This window comes from Lemur catta, chromosome 1 (assembly GCF_020740605.2).
Source record: "Lemur catta isolate mLemCat1 chromosome 1, mLemCat1.pri, whole genome shotgun sequence".
NCBI classification, from domain to species: Eukaryota; Metazoa; Chordata; class Mammalia; order Primates; family Lemuridae; genus Lemur; species Lemur catta.
Window position 1 is genome coordinate 58,301,562 of NC_059128.1, and position 15,545 is coordinate 58,317,106.

The window sequence follows — 15,545 nt, forward strand, 5'->3', positions numbered from 1 at the left end:
TCATCTGACCACTCATCTACCCCAGGGCAGCTCTGTCCCTCAACCATCCAGCCAAAGTATCCATTCTATTTTTAACCATCTCCAGAGAAGTCTCTTCTAACTTCTCATCCTGAGTCCACGACATTTCTTCTTAGGAATTTAAGAGCTTTGTGAAGAGCAGTGTGAGCTTCCCTCTGCTTCAGATTCTTTTGCCAAGTCATCCTTCCAGTGTAGGGGTTGGAAGTTAGAAACATTGTGAGAATATGCCAACAAAATCCACACATCCAATCAATCACCAAGCACTGCCCATTTATTTCTCCATCCTCACCTCCCCATACTGACTAATACTGCCTTAGATTCAGGCCCTTATCATCCTCCCTTGCCAAGTTGACTATGCCAGCCTCCAGTCACAGCCCCCCTCAAAACTATACTTATTCCTTATTTGTGCCTATGAAGGTACAGGCACTATCTTAAGCTTGAAGGATATGACTCTGAACAAGATGAACATGGTCCCTGTCCTCACAGAGTTCACAGTCTGGGGGGTGGGGGCTGGGGTGGGGGGAGTATTGTATAAACAGGAAATTGCAGTCAGTTGTGTCAAGGGAGCTATGACATGGTGTGGGAGGGGGCTGTTGACAAGCAAGGGCTCTGGAGCTAGACAGCCTGGGTTCAAATCCTGTCTCTTCCATCACTCACTATCGAGCTCTGGGTAACTTCTCTGTACTCAGTTTCTCCATTTGTAAAAGGCAGAAAATGTTAGTGCCTACTTCATGGAGTCATTGGGGTGATAAAATGCCTTGATACATGTAGAACAGAGCTTGGCATATGATAATAGCACAAAAGTATTTTTATTACACAAAATGATCTGCCTACACAACTCTGCTAAAGATCCTCCCCTTCTTAAGACCCGCCAATGGATTGTCAAGGCTGTACAATAAGGTCCAGTCCCCTAGTGTGACTTTTGGGGCCCTCTGAAATTCTGGACAAGTCAGCTTCACAGGCCCCATATCTGCCTCAAAATGTGTCTGAACTGCTTACTGTTTCCAGCTTACATCAGCTGTCTTGTTCCTCCAAGATTCTACTCTTGCTGGCACTGCTGCCTGTTAAGCTCTTCCCCTAGAAAAGCCCTACTCATCTTTTAATTCACCTCAGGCGTCACCCTCTCTAGCAAGCTTTACCTTGACCATCCTCTACCCTATTGACTTCTCCTCCCCAGCATCTATAATACCTGTGCAGAGCTCAAACCTCCACTTCCTACGTTGTGTTAAAATTATTGATAAATGTGTCTGCTTCCCACACATGACTTTCTTGAGAGTAGGATTGTGTTTTCAATCATTTTTATATCCTCAGAGTCTAGGACAGTGCCTGGCACACAGCACACAACTAATATATGTTCAAGGGAACAAATGCATGGAGATTCGTACCAAAAAACTTCTATATAGCTTTCAAACAGCTTACAGCATTTTCGGAGATACGGGTGCAATCACTCTTCACTTGGAAGTGGTTGATAAATGTCCCCAAATTTTACTCAGTGAACACCATGTAAATGAGCTGTCATGTTCCTTTGCTTACAAAATTACTTGCCAATTACACGTAGATGATCCCAGCATAATTGCCATGTACACTGTACCCTGGCTGAGATAGCCCCAATCATCAATTAACTTTACCCTCTCATAAGGTGGTACTTACCACATAATTAAATAAATGGTCAGCCACTACCACAACTGTATATTTTCCCAACAAAATGAAGTGGCTGTATTTGTCATTGATTTATCAGTTATGACAACCTGCAACACTCCTCCAGGTATATCAGAACTTAAAAAAATTAAAAGAACTCTGTACTCTTGAGAAATAAGTTCCAAATTTTGATCAAAAGGATAAGCATTATAAAATACTTGTTTTCCTTTAAAAAAAAAAGACACTAAGATATACAAAAATCCTCATTCTTCCTGAGGAGACATTCTTTCTGAAACCTCAGATAATAAAAACATTTCCAAGAATTTGAAAGTGAATTTAACTCTTCAAACAACTTACAATTTATTTCAAACAAACAGTTGCATTTTTTTTTGCGAAAAGTAGATGCATCTTAGTAAGGCTGACATTCTTTTCTGATAGACTGGCTAATGTCTTACGCAAGAATTAGATAGATGAGAGAGATCCTGAATGTTGACAGTGGCTCTGAGTGACAGAATTTTCATTTGCTTCTCTGGATGCCGCCTCAACACCTGACACAGGTAATCACATTGACTTCCCAGCATGGCCACATTAGGCCAAATGGATCTCCAAATAGAGGTTCTGTCTAAAGGGACCATTTGATTTCCAGAACACATTGCTTAGAGGCCCTGATTGAAAAGGAGGTCAATGCTGGCCCAAATATCTCTCTACCCCCTGAGGTGGAATAATTGATGTGCAGCAACCCCTACAGATGCGGAGTCACTAGGGTGATGGATTGATATAAGTATATTATTCACACGTACATCTGCTAATATACAGGTCCCAGTGCAAACACCAGGACTTAAGAATATTATGTGGATTTAGGACAATCCCTGAAGGACTCTAGTTCCATTAAAAATTTGTTTGGCAGCCTGGGGCAGATCTATTCCAACTCCCACATGCTTCATCAATTTGAGAGGGGGGAACAAAACCACTTTAAAAATAAATTTAATAAATTTTGCAATGTCAAGTCATTAACTGTCTAGTCATACAGTCTTTACATTTTAAAACAATAACATTAACCTGTGGAATTTTAAGAAAAACTTTTCTATTATCTGAGTGAACATTTTAATTTTCCTTATGATTTTTGCCAAAGAGGATGAATTACATCCTGAAAACATAAGAAAACATTTCTCTATTATCCTTTTATAAGTGTTTTTCTTATCACAAATATACTAAACAATACCTAGAGAGCCCTATGACCAGAGTCCACTTTGGTTTGTAAATGGTAGAGAGGAAATAATTTAACTTACAGACATACTCAGCTACTGTTTGACAATTTACAGCATTAGTTAGAAGTTGCTGCCTGTGATAGTTGTAACACTGCTTTTACAAATGCTCGCTCATTCATTTAGCAGATATTTTTAGTACCTATTATACATGTGCAAGCCTAGGTGTCAGAGGAGACACCAAAGAGACATTAGCCATCCCTCAAGTAGGTGACAGCCACAAGAGAACAGTTGAAGGAAGGGCAGGCCTAGGGAGAATTTCAACTTCTCTAAGAACACCCAAGCTTCTCATACCACATATTCTCAGGTCTGCATATCAAGGAATATGTGTACAACTTTCCCAAAATGAAGAAAGCATCCTCACATAAAACATGTTTATTTGATCTTCAAAACAACCCTAGGGAGATATGACAGGCAATTTTCTGGCTCATGTAAAGATCTGAAACTTTTATCTTAATATTATTTATATCAGGTAAATTATTTCTTTTTCTTTTACTTTTTTTTTTTTTTTGGTGGAGATGGGGGTCTTGCTATGTTGCTCAGACTGGTCTCAAACTCCTGGCTTCAAGTGATCCTCCGACCTTGGCCTTTCAAAGTGCTAGAATTACAGGTATGAGCCACCATACCTGGCCCATATCAGGTAAATTATTTCAAGATTCCAAAATTCCATGTAACACAGTGGATAAGTAGGATATGTTCATGGGTCTACACAGGGAGAGAGTTGGTAGGTTTCTCATCCATACAGTGTCCTCTGGCCTGTGCATGGACCTTCTCATGGAACAGGCCTGTCTATAAACCTTCTCTTCAATGCCTAGTATACAACTGACCTAAATAGGAAGTGCTTAATAAATGCAGTCTTTCCCTGGCATTCTGATTAAAAAGTCATTACTTCCTAAAAAGAAGAATAAATAAAGCAACAAATTAGTAAAATGGGCACCAATAATTTTCAAAACAATGAGAACTATGGAATACTATGGTCCAAGAGTCTTTAAACTGAGTCAGGCAACAAGTATTAATACATTACCATGTGCTTTAAACAATGCAGGGATCCTATTTAAATGAAAAGGGGACAAAACACTATTTGTCTCCTAGATGTACAAAATTAGAGTTATATGAGCAAAGGAACATGGCCAAGACTTTCACATGTTCAAAATGAGCCTCCTAGACCACCCTGTTCCCGCACATCAACCTCCAAATGCCTGCATGTTATACATTCCTGACAGACCCTTCCATCTCCAAGGCACCAAAGGAAGAAACTGAAGGCTGGAAGTTGAGTGAGTACTTTCTCAAGTTCTCCCCAAAGAAGTTAAGCTGCCATTTCCTACTAAATGCTCAGCTACTCCCCTTAAACTGGTGGGAGTCAACAAAGACAAGTAAATGAAACTTCAAATCTCCTGTGAGGTCACCAGCCTGCTCTGCAAGGCTGAGGGAGACAGGGGCAGGCAGGCCAAACTCACACAGCTCAGGCTTTTGAAGTCTGACTGACTGCTCCCATCAGCTGAGCAGCACAGCTGAATGGCAGATGCTGGTCTCGTGAAGCTCAACTTGGGGGGGCAGGGCTGCCTATGGAGAGACTGGGAGAAATGGGCACCAGGAAGTGGGAAAAAGAAAACCCTGTCATCTCTTAACTTCAACCAATAAAAAATGGAGCAAAGTTAGAGAAAGGAGGGAAACCAAAAGCAAAACAGCTGAAAGTATTGTGGGAAATCTTCTTGTATGGCTAAAAACTCTGTAAGAAGTAAGTTGATTTCTATGATGCAATGAAAGCTATTCAATAAAAAATATAACAAAAAGATCTAAATACAGATAAATGTGTGTAAGTATCTTTGTTGAGAATTTTTGTTAGCTAGACACATTACAGTTAAATTCAATCTCTTTTTAAAAGTACTTAGGGTGATCACACAATAAGGAAAAATTTTCAAACCCTTTACAGGGATCAAGTCTATAAGCACTATCTGCAGGAATTTGGTACTCCTGTGCCACTGTGTGCAACTACCTCAAATTATAGGTACCAATCCTAAAATGAACAACAAAATTCAGGAAGATGTGCTTTAAAAGTCTATCCCTATAAACATAGACTCAAAACTCATACAAACATGGACTCCACCCATTTCTTAGGACCTAGAGAAAAAGCTGTCCCTAGAGTATGACAGACTTTCATTACAGGGAGTTTTGAGTTGCTGCTATAGGCAGACACTAATAGGACACAGAGGAAACTCTCAACTGGTGTTAAAATAACCTGGATGTTCACTGAGTACTGTTTGCAAAAGCATAAAAAAGGAGGCATCTTAAACACCCATGATCATGAGAATGATTAAATTATAATAATTGTGGCACACCCACACAATAAAATGTTAAGGAATGGCTAAAATGTGCAATAGATCTTCATATACTGATGAAAGGATATCTGCAATTGCTTAGATACAAAAGGCAAGTTGTTGAATGGTATGTATAAAACGAATTAAATAATCCTTAAAATGTATGCATTTTTACATAAAAATGTTCAAAAGAATATAGAACACACTGTTTTCATTGGTTACTCAAGGGATGGTAAGGCTTTTTACTTTTATTTTATGCTCTTTTATACACTTTGAAATTTTTTACAGTGAGTATAACTTAATGTTTTTCTTCAACTAAAGCTCCATAGTTACACCAGTTGTGTGAAGGACAGTTCACTCCACCTTCACCCCATGCCCCTGATCGGACTGCACTCTTACGATATCTATCCCCTTTATTCCCAGACAAAAGTAATGCTATGTATGACGTCACGTTGCATGGTTTAACACATCTCTAGAATGGCCCTAGAGACTCAGTCCTCCTCCGTACACAGACAAAGAAGCTCTCAGCAATTTCCACACCATTCATTACACTCAAGTCTTGCCCAGACTTCTGTCAGCTGTAGGGCAATGGGCCTTCCTGTGCTATTCTTCAAGGATATTAGTTGCCTTGGGGGAGATCAGGACAGTCAAAACAGATGTTGGTCATGAGATTTCTGACTAGACAAGAGTGATCCTCAAAAAGAGAACTGTTGACATGTCTCTCTAATCTGTCCCTCATTTCCTAATCTATCCCTTGTCCTCTGTTCTTACTGACCACACCCCCAACTCTGACTCACATCCTCACCATTTCTCTCATTGCTCAAACATCCTTTAATCCACTCATTCAACTACAGCCTCCCTGATCTTAAGCTTGTTCCTTCCAAATTCCTTAGAACACACTGGTCTTTCCAGTACTGGAATCCAAATGTGCTTTTGCCAGGGGTAGACACCTGTTACATGCTTGTCAGCCCAGCCCTCCAGATCTGCCTAACCCTGGATTCCTCAAACTATTGAGATATCCATATTCTTTTGCAAAAAAAACCTCCAGAATAGTTTCCTTTAAAAATATTTCCTATTCACAGGCAAGGGACTAATTTCCTTAATGTATAAAAAGCTCCTATAAATCCTGAAGTGAAAGACCAATAACCAACAGAAAAACAGGCTGAGACTATAAGCAGATGATTCTTAAAAAGGAAATACAAATGGCTCCTAAAGATATGGAGAGATACTCGATGCCACTTAAAATGCAAGAAATACAAACTACAATAAGATGCCATTTGTAACTACCAGAGGGACAAAGTTCAACCAATGTGATAACATACTCTGATAGCAACAATGTATTGATCTAAGCATTCTCATGCATTGCTGAGTATAAACTGGTAAAATCTCTACCAAGGACAGTTTAGCAATACATAAAAATTTTAAATGTGTAGAACCTTTGACCCAGAAATTCCACATGTTATTTATTCTAAGGATATACTTATACTATACAAGATGATGAATTTCCAAGGATATTCACTGAAGCTCTATTTATAACAGAAAAAGACTGCAAAACCCTAAATTTCCATCATAAAGGGCTCGTTAAATAAATATCACATGTTGGGAAGTAGATTACTGTGCAGTCATTTAAAAGGATGAAGTAGTTCTGTATTTACTGATTTAGAAGTTTTGCTCATCTAAACTAAGGAAACAAAGTTAAGCACAAATATGCATTTGTTTTTAAATACCTGGAATATATCTGAAATGACAGAGGGAAACAAGGAACAGTGGTTGCCTCAAGGAAGGAGAACTGGTAACTGGTAGAACATAAGTGAAAAGGAGACTTACTTTTGACTTTTGCCTTTTTATTGCCTTTCTTTATTTACCTTTTGAATTTAAACACAATTTTAAAAACTGACAAAAGCTTGCCTGTACCAGCATATCCTTCAAATACTATACTCAAATCCATTTTTCCTTTATACTCAGAGTTGTTTTGTCATCTAAGCCATGAACCTCATCCGGTTAATCTATGCCAGGCAGACTCTACCCCCATCCAATTTATTGTTGATTCATGTCACTCTCCTGTTTGAAAACAAAACCAAACCTTCAATGAGTCCCCATTGTCCCCAGAGAAAAGTTCAATCCATTAAAAAGATATTCAATCTCCGTTACTACCCAGCCCCAACCTGTAAGATTCCAACCTAGTCTCAGCCACACCAAATGGCTCACTATATCCCTTACCGTGCCTATAAAATTTCCTCCAATCTCCTCTTTTCCTTTTTCTATCCAACAAAATTATATATGGCCTTTTAGGTCTACATCAAATTTCCTCTTTGAATCTTTCCTACCCCCAGAAAGAATCAATAAAATTTTTCCCTGTACTCCTAAGAACACTGTGCTTAACCTACAAGAAGTTTATTGATCAAAATTATATTATATTAGTCATTTATGGGTCCATAGATGACTACATATAATCTATGGTTGCTTCCTTTAGACTGAAAATCCCTGAAAGAAAGAAACCAAGCTCATTCATCACATATTCCCAGCACCCAAATAAATGCCTGGCACTCACAGGTGCTTGATATAGATGAACTTAAGTTCATAGTCACCATTTTCCACCATGTTTCTCATTTATCAAATTATATTGAGAACATTGTGTCTCCAAGGCTATTTTTATGTGGTTGGTTAATGTTTGTCCAATATAATATGGCACTGCCTATGCAAATATATTTCCCAAGTTTAAGCCAGGCCCTTGTGGTTGGCTCTTTTTCCTAAATCTTGCACAGCTGTCTGGTGTTGGTTTGACTTCACTTTCTCCCATTGGATACTCTGATTGGCTATAGATAAAAGAACTGCTGGTTTGTTTTCTGTGAATGACTGCATTTGGTGAGTTAGGCATGCATAAAAATCTCTTGGGAGAGCAGAGTTATCATTTCAGGAGCAAATGGATATGAAATAAAATCTCTATGGGGGAAACTGCTGGCCTGCTCTGTAGCTTTACTCTTAAGCATTCTAACTCTGAAGATCAGGTAAGTTCTCCTAAAGGAAAAACAAACAAACAAAAACCTAAATAGTTAGCCAAGAACTATTTTTGATAGTTACGTACTATGCTTCTATTTATTATGCTTCTACTCAAATGTAGTTTTTGGTGATTTCTGCTTCTTTAGCCAATAAAAAAGGTGGTGGAGAAATGGCTTAAATGGTCCATCAACAGGTGAAAAGATAAACAAATTGTAGTATACCCACACAATGGAATACTATTCAGCAATAAAAACAAATAAACAACTGATACATGCAACATATCTCAAAGTAAGTATGCTGAATAAAAGAAACCAGACCAAAAAAAGTGCATATTGTTTGATTCCATTTATACAAAATTCTAGAAAGTGCAAACTAATCTAATAATGACATAAAGCAGATCAGTGATTGCTTAGGGATGGAGGACAGGCTAGGGAGGGGCAGGACAGAATAATTACAAAGTGTCCTGAAGAAGCTTTTGGGGGTGATGGATATGTTCACTATCTTGATTGTGGTGATGGTTTCATGGATATATATGTGTGTGTGTCAGGTTGTCAAAACTTGTAAAATTGTATACAGTAATCCCCCTTATCCGTGGTTTCAATTTCTGTAGTTTCAGTTACCTGTCATCAACCACAGTCCAAAACTATTAAATGGAAAATTCCAGCAATAAACAATTCATAAGTTTTAAATTGCATGCCATTCTGAGTAGCCTGATAAAATCTCACAGCATCACAGTCCTACCTGGGAGGTGAATCCTCCCTCTGTCCAGCATATGTACAATGTATACACTACCCACCTGTTAGTCATTTAGTAGTTACCTTGGTTATCAGATTGAGAAAACACAGCATAGCATATATGGGGTTCAGTATTATGTGTGGTTTTAGGCATCTGCTGAAGGTACTGGAACATATTTCCCAAGAATAAGTGAGGACTGCTGTACTTTAAAGTATGCAATTTATTATATGTCAATTATACCTCAATAAAGCTGGTTTTTAAATAAAAGTGGTAGGAAGATGACAAAGGTGAGGGAAGGGAGAGAGAGAAGGGAGTCTATCCAAGAACGTATCTATACAGCACTATTTTAAAAGTGGTTTTCAAAGAAGGGGGAATGTTCAATATGTTTAATACTTGCAAAATACCTTTCCAGAATGACATTTTCCTGAAAATGTCATTTTCTAGGAAGACAGGAATTGTATTTTTGAGAGGAGCAGCTAGGTTGCAAGCAGATGATTAATTATCATGGAAAATCATTGATGTATCATCACAATTTCACAGTATTTCTTACAGTTAAAATAAGGCTCCTTCATATCTCTCATAAAGGTATTGTAAAGCTTTAATTGATTTGTGTTGGTAAAAACCCTTGGCTACCATCATGGAAAATAATCAAGTATCAAAATATGAACGTACAACCTTCAGAATTGTTTTTACATTTGTTTTTCTCTATAACAGATATTGGAGGGTGCCAGCTAGTCTAAAACATTATTAAAGCAGGGGAGACTGACCCTAGGAGTTTGCACATTTGTTGATTGAGTGTTAAATTATGGAATCTAGAGACATGTATAAAGAAACTTATGTAGCTATCTCTAGTACTGGATAATCTTGCAAATACCACTTGCTCCCTCATTAAGGAGCACAAATGATTTATACAGGGTGAACTATGGAATATAAATCTCAAGTCTTACTCATATATTTTCTTTTATAGGAAGGTGGACTTTTTGCCTTCTTTTGAGAAAAATAAGTTAACATTAACTCAGCATGACAGTAAAGAAATACGATCAAAAATATAAATGACAATATTGACCAAGGAGGACAATGTAGACACTTACAGAGACAGAGAAACTGAGAATGTGTTTGAAAGATGTATGAGCTGCTGGCTGTATCTAGAGTAGTAGACAGCATGCAGGGTAACAGTGACTCTTGATTATCCTTAAGTATCACTCAATGGCAATCCGTACACACTAGGTCTTCAGAAAGTGTAAGACATTACTATTAATAATTTCAGTAGTAAAACTTGAGATTGTAACTTAACATCCAGTCAACAGGTCTGAAGATAATAGTACCTCACTATTTGCAAAGCAGAAATAAAGATGTCCCTATGTTATGTTATCTCTATCCTAACTAATATAATCAGACATGATTGTGGGGAAAACTCATCCAAGAAAATGTTGATCATTCAGCACAAACAAGGCTATTCTTTAAGAGATAAATTTCTCAGGAAGGACCCTTTGCTATGGATGTCTACAGTGACAATCCACAGCAAAGTGGGTAATGATTTCTACATTTTAAATGAGAATGTTATTATGAGGCAAGTATGGATACTGCAATTCATTATGGTCATCTACAAAGGGCTTTGCAGTTTATAAGGCTAGATAGAATACAGTAGTCACTAGCCACATGTGGCAATTTAAATTTAAGTGTAAGTTCATTAAAATTAAAAATGTATTTTCTCAGTCACACCAGCCACATTTCCAGTGCACAGTAGATACATGAGGTTAGTGTCCCGAATAGGACAGTGCAATATAGGACACTCCATCATCACAAAAAGTTCTAGTGAACAGCATTAGGCTAGAATGAGGTAGAGGACAATATTAGGATGCCAAGTAAGGAACTCTGTAATATTTTATTCGAGAACGGAGTGTTCATTGGTTAGAAAGGAGCCATACCATTCAACTTCCAAAGAGAAAAAGACCTTGGTTCATATTCTCTTAGCCCGGTTTTCAACAAATAATCTGGAGTCAAAGTGCTCTTTATGCCCCCATGCCCTTTGGAACCTCAAAAACCAAATGTGTGTTTTCCATAAAATATTAAATCAAGAGAAATTAAGACAGCACACTTGATGTGAAATAAAGTTCATACACTCCTGTTTAAACACAGATTAGAATTTCTGTCAGAACAATGCCAGTGAAAAGTTGACATTCTAATTAATACAATTTACATTATAAAGCACTGAATATCTTTATCTTGCTATTATGAAATGCCCTCTTTTAAAAAAATTGAAACTCTACTCAACAGGGAATTGATTACTAAGGGCAGTCTTTAAAAACCCATGTACAAGAGAGGTTGTTAGGATCACTGGCATTTTTACACACCATCAACCCAGGTCTCCAGAAAGGGAAGAAACACACTCATCCTCTACCACACAGTTTTGTCATTCTTTATCATCCTCAAGGCTGTTTGCATACAGCAATAGCAGTTGGGGGTTGTTTTTCTTACAATCATATAAAACAGGCTACAAAACACAAACACCAAAACACTGAAACATTTTCTCTCTCCCCTCTTTTTTCCCTATCCCTGCCTCTCCCTTCTCTCTCTCATTTAACATCACAGAGAAGAACAAACAACATTGCTGGAATCCTGTGAACTCACATACGTGTAGGTTTCCCACACAATGTTTACTCAATCCAAATTCTGAGTGTGTAAAAGGGGCAGAAAATCAACCCCACAGTTGGGTACCCAAGGATTCGTGTTCATTGCCTTTGTCAATTTTATGCTATCAGTGAAAGGAATAAAGATGAGATCCTTAAAGCTTGAATTTTCATTTCCTATGACAACGTGCTTTTTCTTCATGCTTTATCACACTCCACTACTTGGTTTCCACCCCTTCATAATTGATATCGGCTATTTGAAGCATTCAGTAAAAACCTCATGAGGTTCATCAAATGTCCCCCAGTCTATAATTCTTGCTTTTAACATATTCAGAAGCATATTCATCCAAGTGTTTTCCACTTCCCCTCCATGGTTTTCCCTTTGCGCAGGAACAAGTGTAATGACAGTTGTATTAATTATACGCTGAAAAACCCACATAGCAGCAAAAATGATGGAGATGATCATTTTAAATATTTTATTAAAATAACCCAGTGTAGAATAAAGTAGACCCTCTTGATAATGAGAGGTTCATTAATTTTACAAGAATTCTAGAAAGCTTAGAATGGTCATCGAAATTATCTCTTTCATTTATTTATTTATTTATTTTGAGAAGAAGAAAACCTTCAATCATTGCTTTTGAGAGCAAGAGTCTAGTAAAATTTTCTAAGGTATTTTTTAAATAATTTCTTACCCTGGCCAGGCACAGCGGCTCACACCTCTAATCCTAGCACTCTGGGAGACCAAGGTGGGAGGATCGCTTGAGCTCAGGAGTTTCGACTAGCCTGACCAAGAGCAAGACTGATCCTGTCTCTAACAAAAATACAAAAAATCAGCCTGGCGTGGTTACCCACGCCTGTGGTCCCAGCTACTCAGAAAGCTGAGGCAGGACGATCGCTTGAGCCAAGGAGTTTAGCCAGGGTGACAGAGAGACTGTCTCAAAAAAAACTTACTCTTCAAAAAAAAAAAAAAAAACCTTGAAAAAGTAGCTTAAAATATGGAGGATTTAGATTTCATAGTATTATTTGAAATGCCTGTAAATTTTCACCTTCTGTAGGTTACACCATTAAAACTTGGTTTCATTAGCATATAATGATTGATAAATTGATATTCTTCATAAACAAACAAGCAGCACATTAAAATCCTTTGATTACTGACAGAAAAAGCAATACAATCTTGCCTACCAAGTGCGTCTCCAGGTACAGTTTAAGGCCATCCATCTCTGGTTTAGGAGGAGTCCAATTCTCAGTAGTTTCCATGGCTTCATTTAACCACTGAATGAATTCATCTAGCTTGTTTACAAATCCCTTGTGAGAGGAAAGAAAAGGGTAAAAAGGGCAAGAAAGGCATGTTAGTTGGCATTTTTCTAAAAGCCAATCCTAAAAATTCCAAACTTCACCCATGATGTTTGATACCACTGCACTCCCATCCTAACTCCATCTTTGCTGTGATGGAATTTCCACTATTCCTGGCCGTAAAATCTACCAAAATAGGAAAGAAACTGGCAATGCCCTACCTCTCAGGTTTCTCCTAGGAACACTTTTCTGAGGAATTTGGATGGGATTGTGGGGTGTCACTGTTGAGGTGACCTCAAAACATCAAAGCATTTATGGTGTCTGACAAACATATCCTTGCCCCCAAATCAGGTCAGGTCTGCTAGGAACACTCATGGGCTTCAGGGGATAAAAGCATTCCTGTAAAGATAGCCTTCTTTACTCAGAAGCCTACAGAGTTCAGTTGCCATAGCTGAACTAGAAATATATTTTTGAATCATGTAAGTGTGTAAAGGAACTTGGATGAGTTCTATCCACAACCCAAATGTCTGCGGCTGCTCAGCCCGGGTGCTAAGAAGCAAGGAAGCGCAGAAGAGGGGGACCAATGAATAAACGTGAACGCCCGACTCTGGGTACGTACACACATAAAGAAATATTCTTGGCTAGGAAGCACAAATCACAATAATCTTGCAATTTTTCAAATAGTGGTTATAAAATTTTATTGACCATTTAAAAGAATACATCTGCACAAACAGAAAATACTTTGAAAAAAAAAAAATGAAAGTCCAACTACAAACTTAAGCAAAGGAAGTGAGGCTGGGCTCCTGCTTTCCATGTCTAGGTAAACAGCACCACCTGGAGGTTATAAGGAGCAACGGCAACGGCAGGCCTCCACATTTGTACTTAAACACAGGTGGGTTGGGATCCTATTTCCCTATCAAACTTAACCAATTCTTCAGATTTGCCATTTGATTAATTTTAATATTTTTAATGAGGATTTTAACTGAGTATGTCCTGAGACTGAAGGGAAAAGAGGTGAAAATTCATTTTATCACGCTTCTCAGAAGCTAGGTTTTGTCATTAAGGTATGTTTTCCTAGTAGTATTTTGAGATTCATAACCCTTTAATTCAAGCAATTGGTTTGCCTCAAAAGAATGATTAGAAAAAGAGAAAATGGTATTGCGGAGGGTGGTAAAGAAAACATGTAGACAAATAACACTCAGAAATACATTCCTGTCTATTAAAATGGGGGACAGAGCAGAAATGTAGGCACAAAGGCCCACAGAGTCAGATTAGACTGTCCCACCGTGCTCTGGCATGTTGTCAACCTATGTAGAGTTCAGTCTATCATCCCGCATAGTGGTGTATCATATGTTTTCCCATGTATATAAATGCTACCAAAAGCTTTCCCTATAGAAAACATCCCTACTGTGCCAAGTCTCAGAGGACTATCACACCCAGGGATATACATCACAACTAGATTACAAATGCAAGTTTCCTCATTTGATATTCTTTTGAAAATCTAACCTAATCAGGTAGTCTTGGTAAAGTCAATAATATAATCTTAGAGACATCTTAGTTAGGAACTGAGACCTATGCAATTGCAATTGTCTGAGCTGGGAACTATAAGGTATCTTAATGTGCCCCAAGTCCTAGTGTGCAACCCTAAGCTAATGATATCATTGAGGCTTCCTCTGGTTATCATTCAGAAGGGTTCCTTCTAGGTGAGGTGAAATTGTGTCCAATGGAGAAGGTATCATGAATTTCACACAATGTATTCCCTTACCAAATGCATTTCCTGATGATTCACTAAAATCAATGCTTTTTTCTAATTTTCTCATATTACAATTTTTTCTAAATGCTAGCTATCCATGTCAAATAATTCATTTTGCTCTTTTCCATATATTTAGGGTATCAATTTGTCTGCTCTTTCTCCTTTTCGGCATTTCCATAAATCTAAGAGTTGCTTTGCTTTTCATTTCCTCGCTGATACTTGACTCTTTTAACATAGAAGTTACAAGTATTCAATCTCAATCTTCTCAGTAGAGCCTACCACCTGTTCAAAACATCATTCTCCAAACCCCTATTTCTGATAAGCTATCTAGGAATCAGACTATGTCAAAATTCATATCTGACTTGATGTTTACCATAGAGCCCTTCAGATGTATGTCGTAAATTTGTGAGAACAGCAGAGTCTATTACAACTCAAGTCCTAATTCTTGACACTCTCATAATTTAGATGAAAAACTAAGAGACCCTTTGTTGACCTGATGGCCTTTCAGAAGTATTGTCTGTCATCTACAGATGCTGATCAGAAAAGCAGAGTCTATGTGGTTGATAACTATGAAATGAAAATAGTATTTTATAGTACATATAGTATTAAATAGTATTTACTATTGAATTTGGACTTGGGTTATTATATCTGTATATAAAAATTGGTTTGGGGAGAAAATTAAGTCAGGAAACAAACTATTTAGGAAACAATTGGTCAAATCCAAGAAGAAAAATAGTAAAAGATGTTATTGAAATATAACCAGTTATAGGTTGTTTATTATCTTCTCTCCCTTCAAAAACAAATGAAATAATGTGTATGTATGTGAATGCATGGGTACCTCCTCCTAAAATGTTAGTCTTAGCCAAAGGGTATTAAACAATGTGTGTCAGATTTC

At 37.7% G+C, this 15,545-nt stretch overlaps 1 protein-coding gene across 2 annotated transcripts in view; it reads right to left on the minus strand.

Annotated features, from left to right (window-relative positions):
- AKAP6 (A-kinase anchoring protein 6) overlaps window positions 1–15,545 on the minus strand; it is a 451,824-nt gene that overhangs the window by 225,090 nt on the left and 211,189 nt on the right. For both annotated transcript variants that reach the window (XM_045569009.1, XM_045569000.1), the window contains exon 5: window positions 12,787–12,909. In XM_045569009.1, the coding sequence (XP_045424965.1) occupies window positions 12,787–12,909 (123 nt within the window). The remainder of the gene's footprint in view (window positions 1–12,786; window positions 12,910–15,545) is intronic.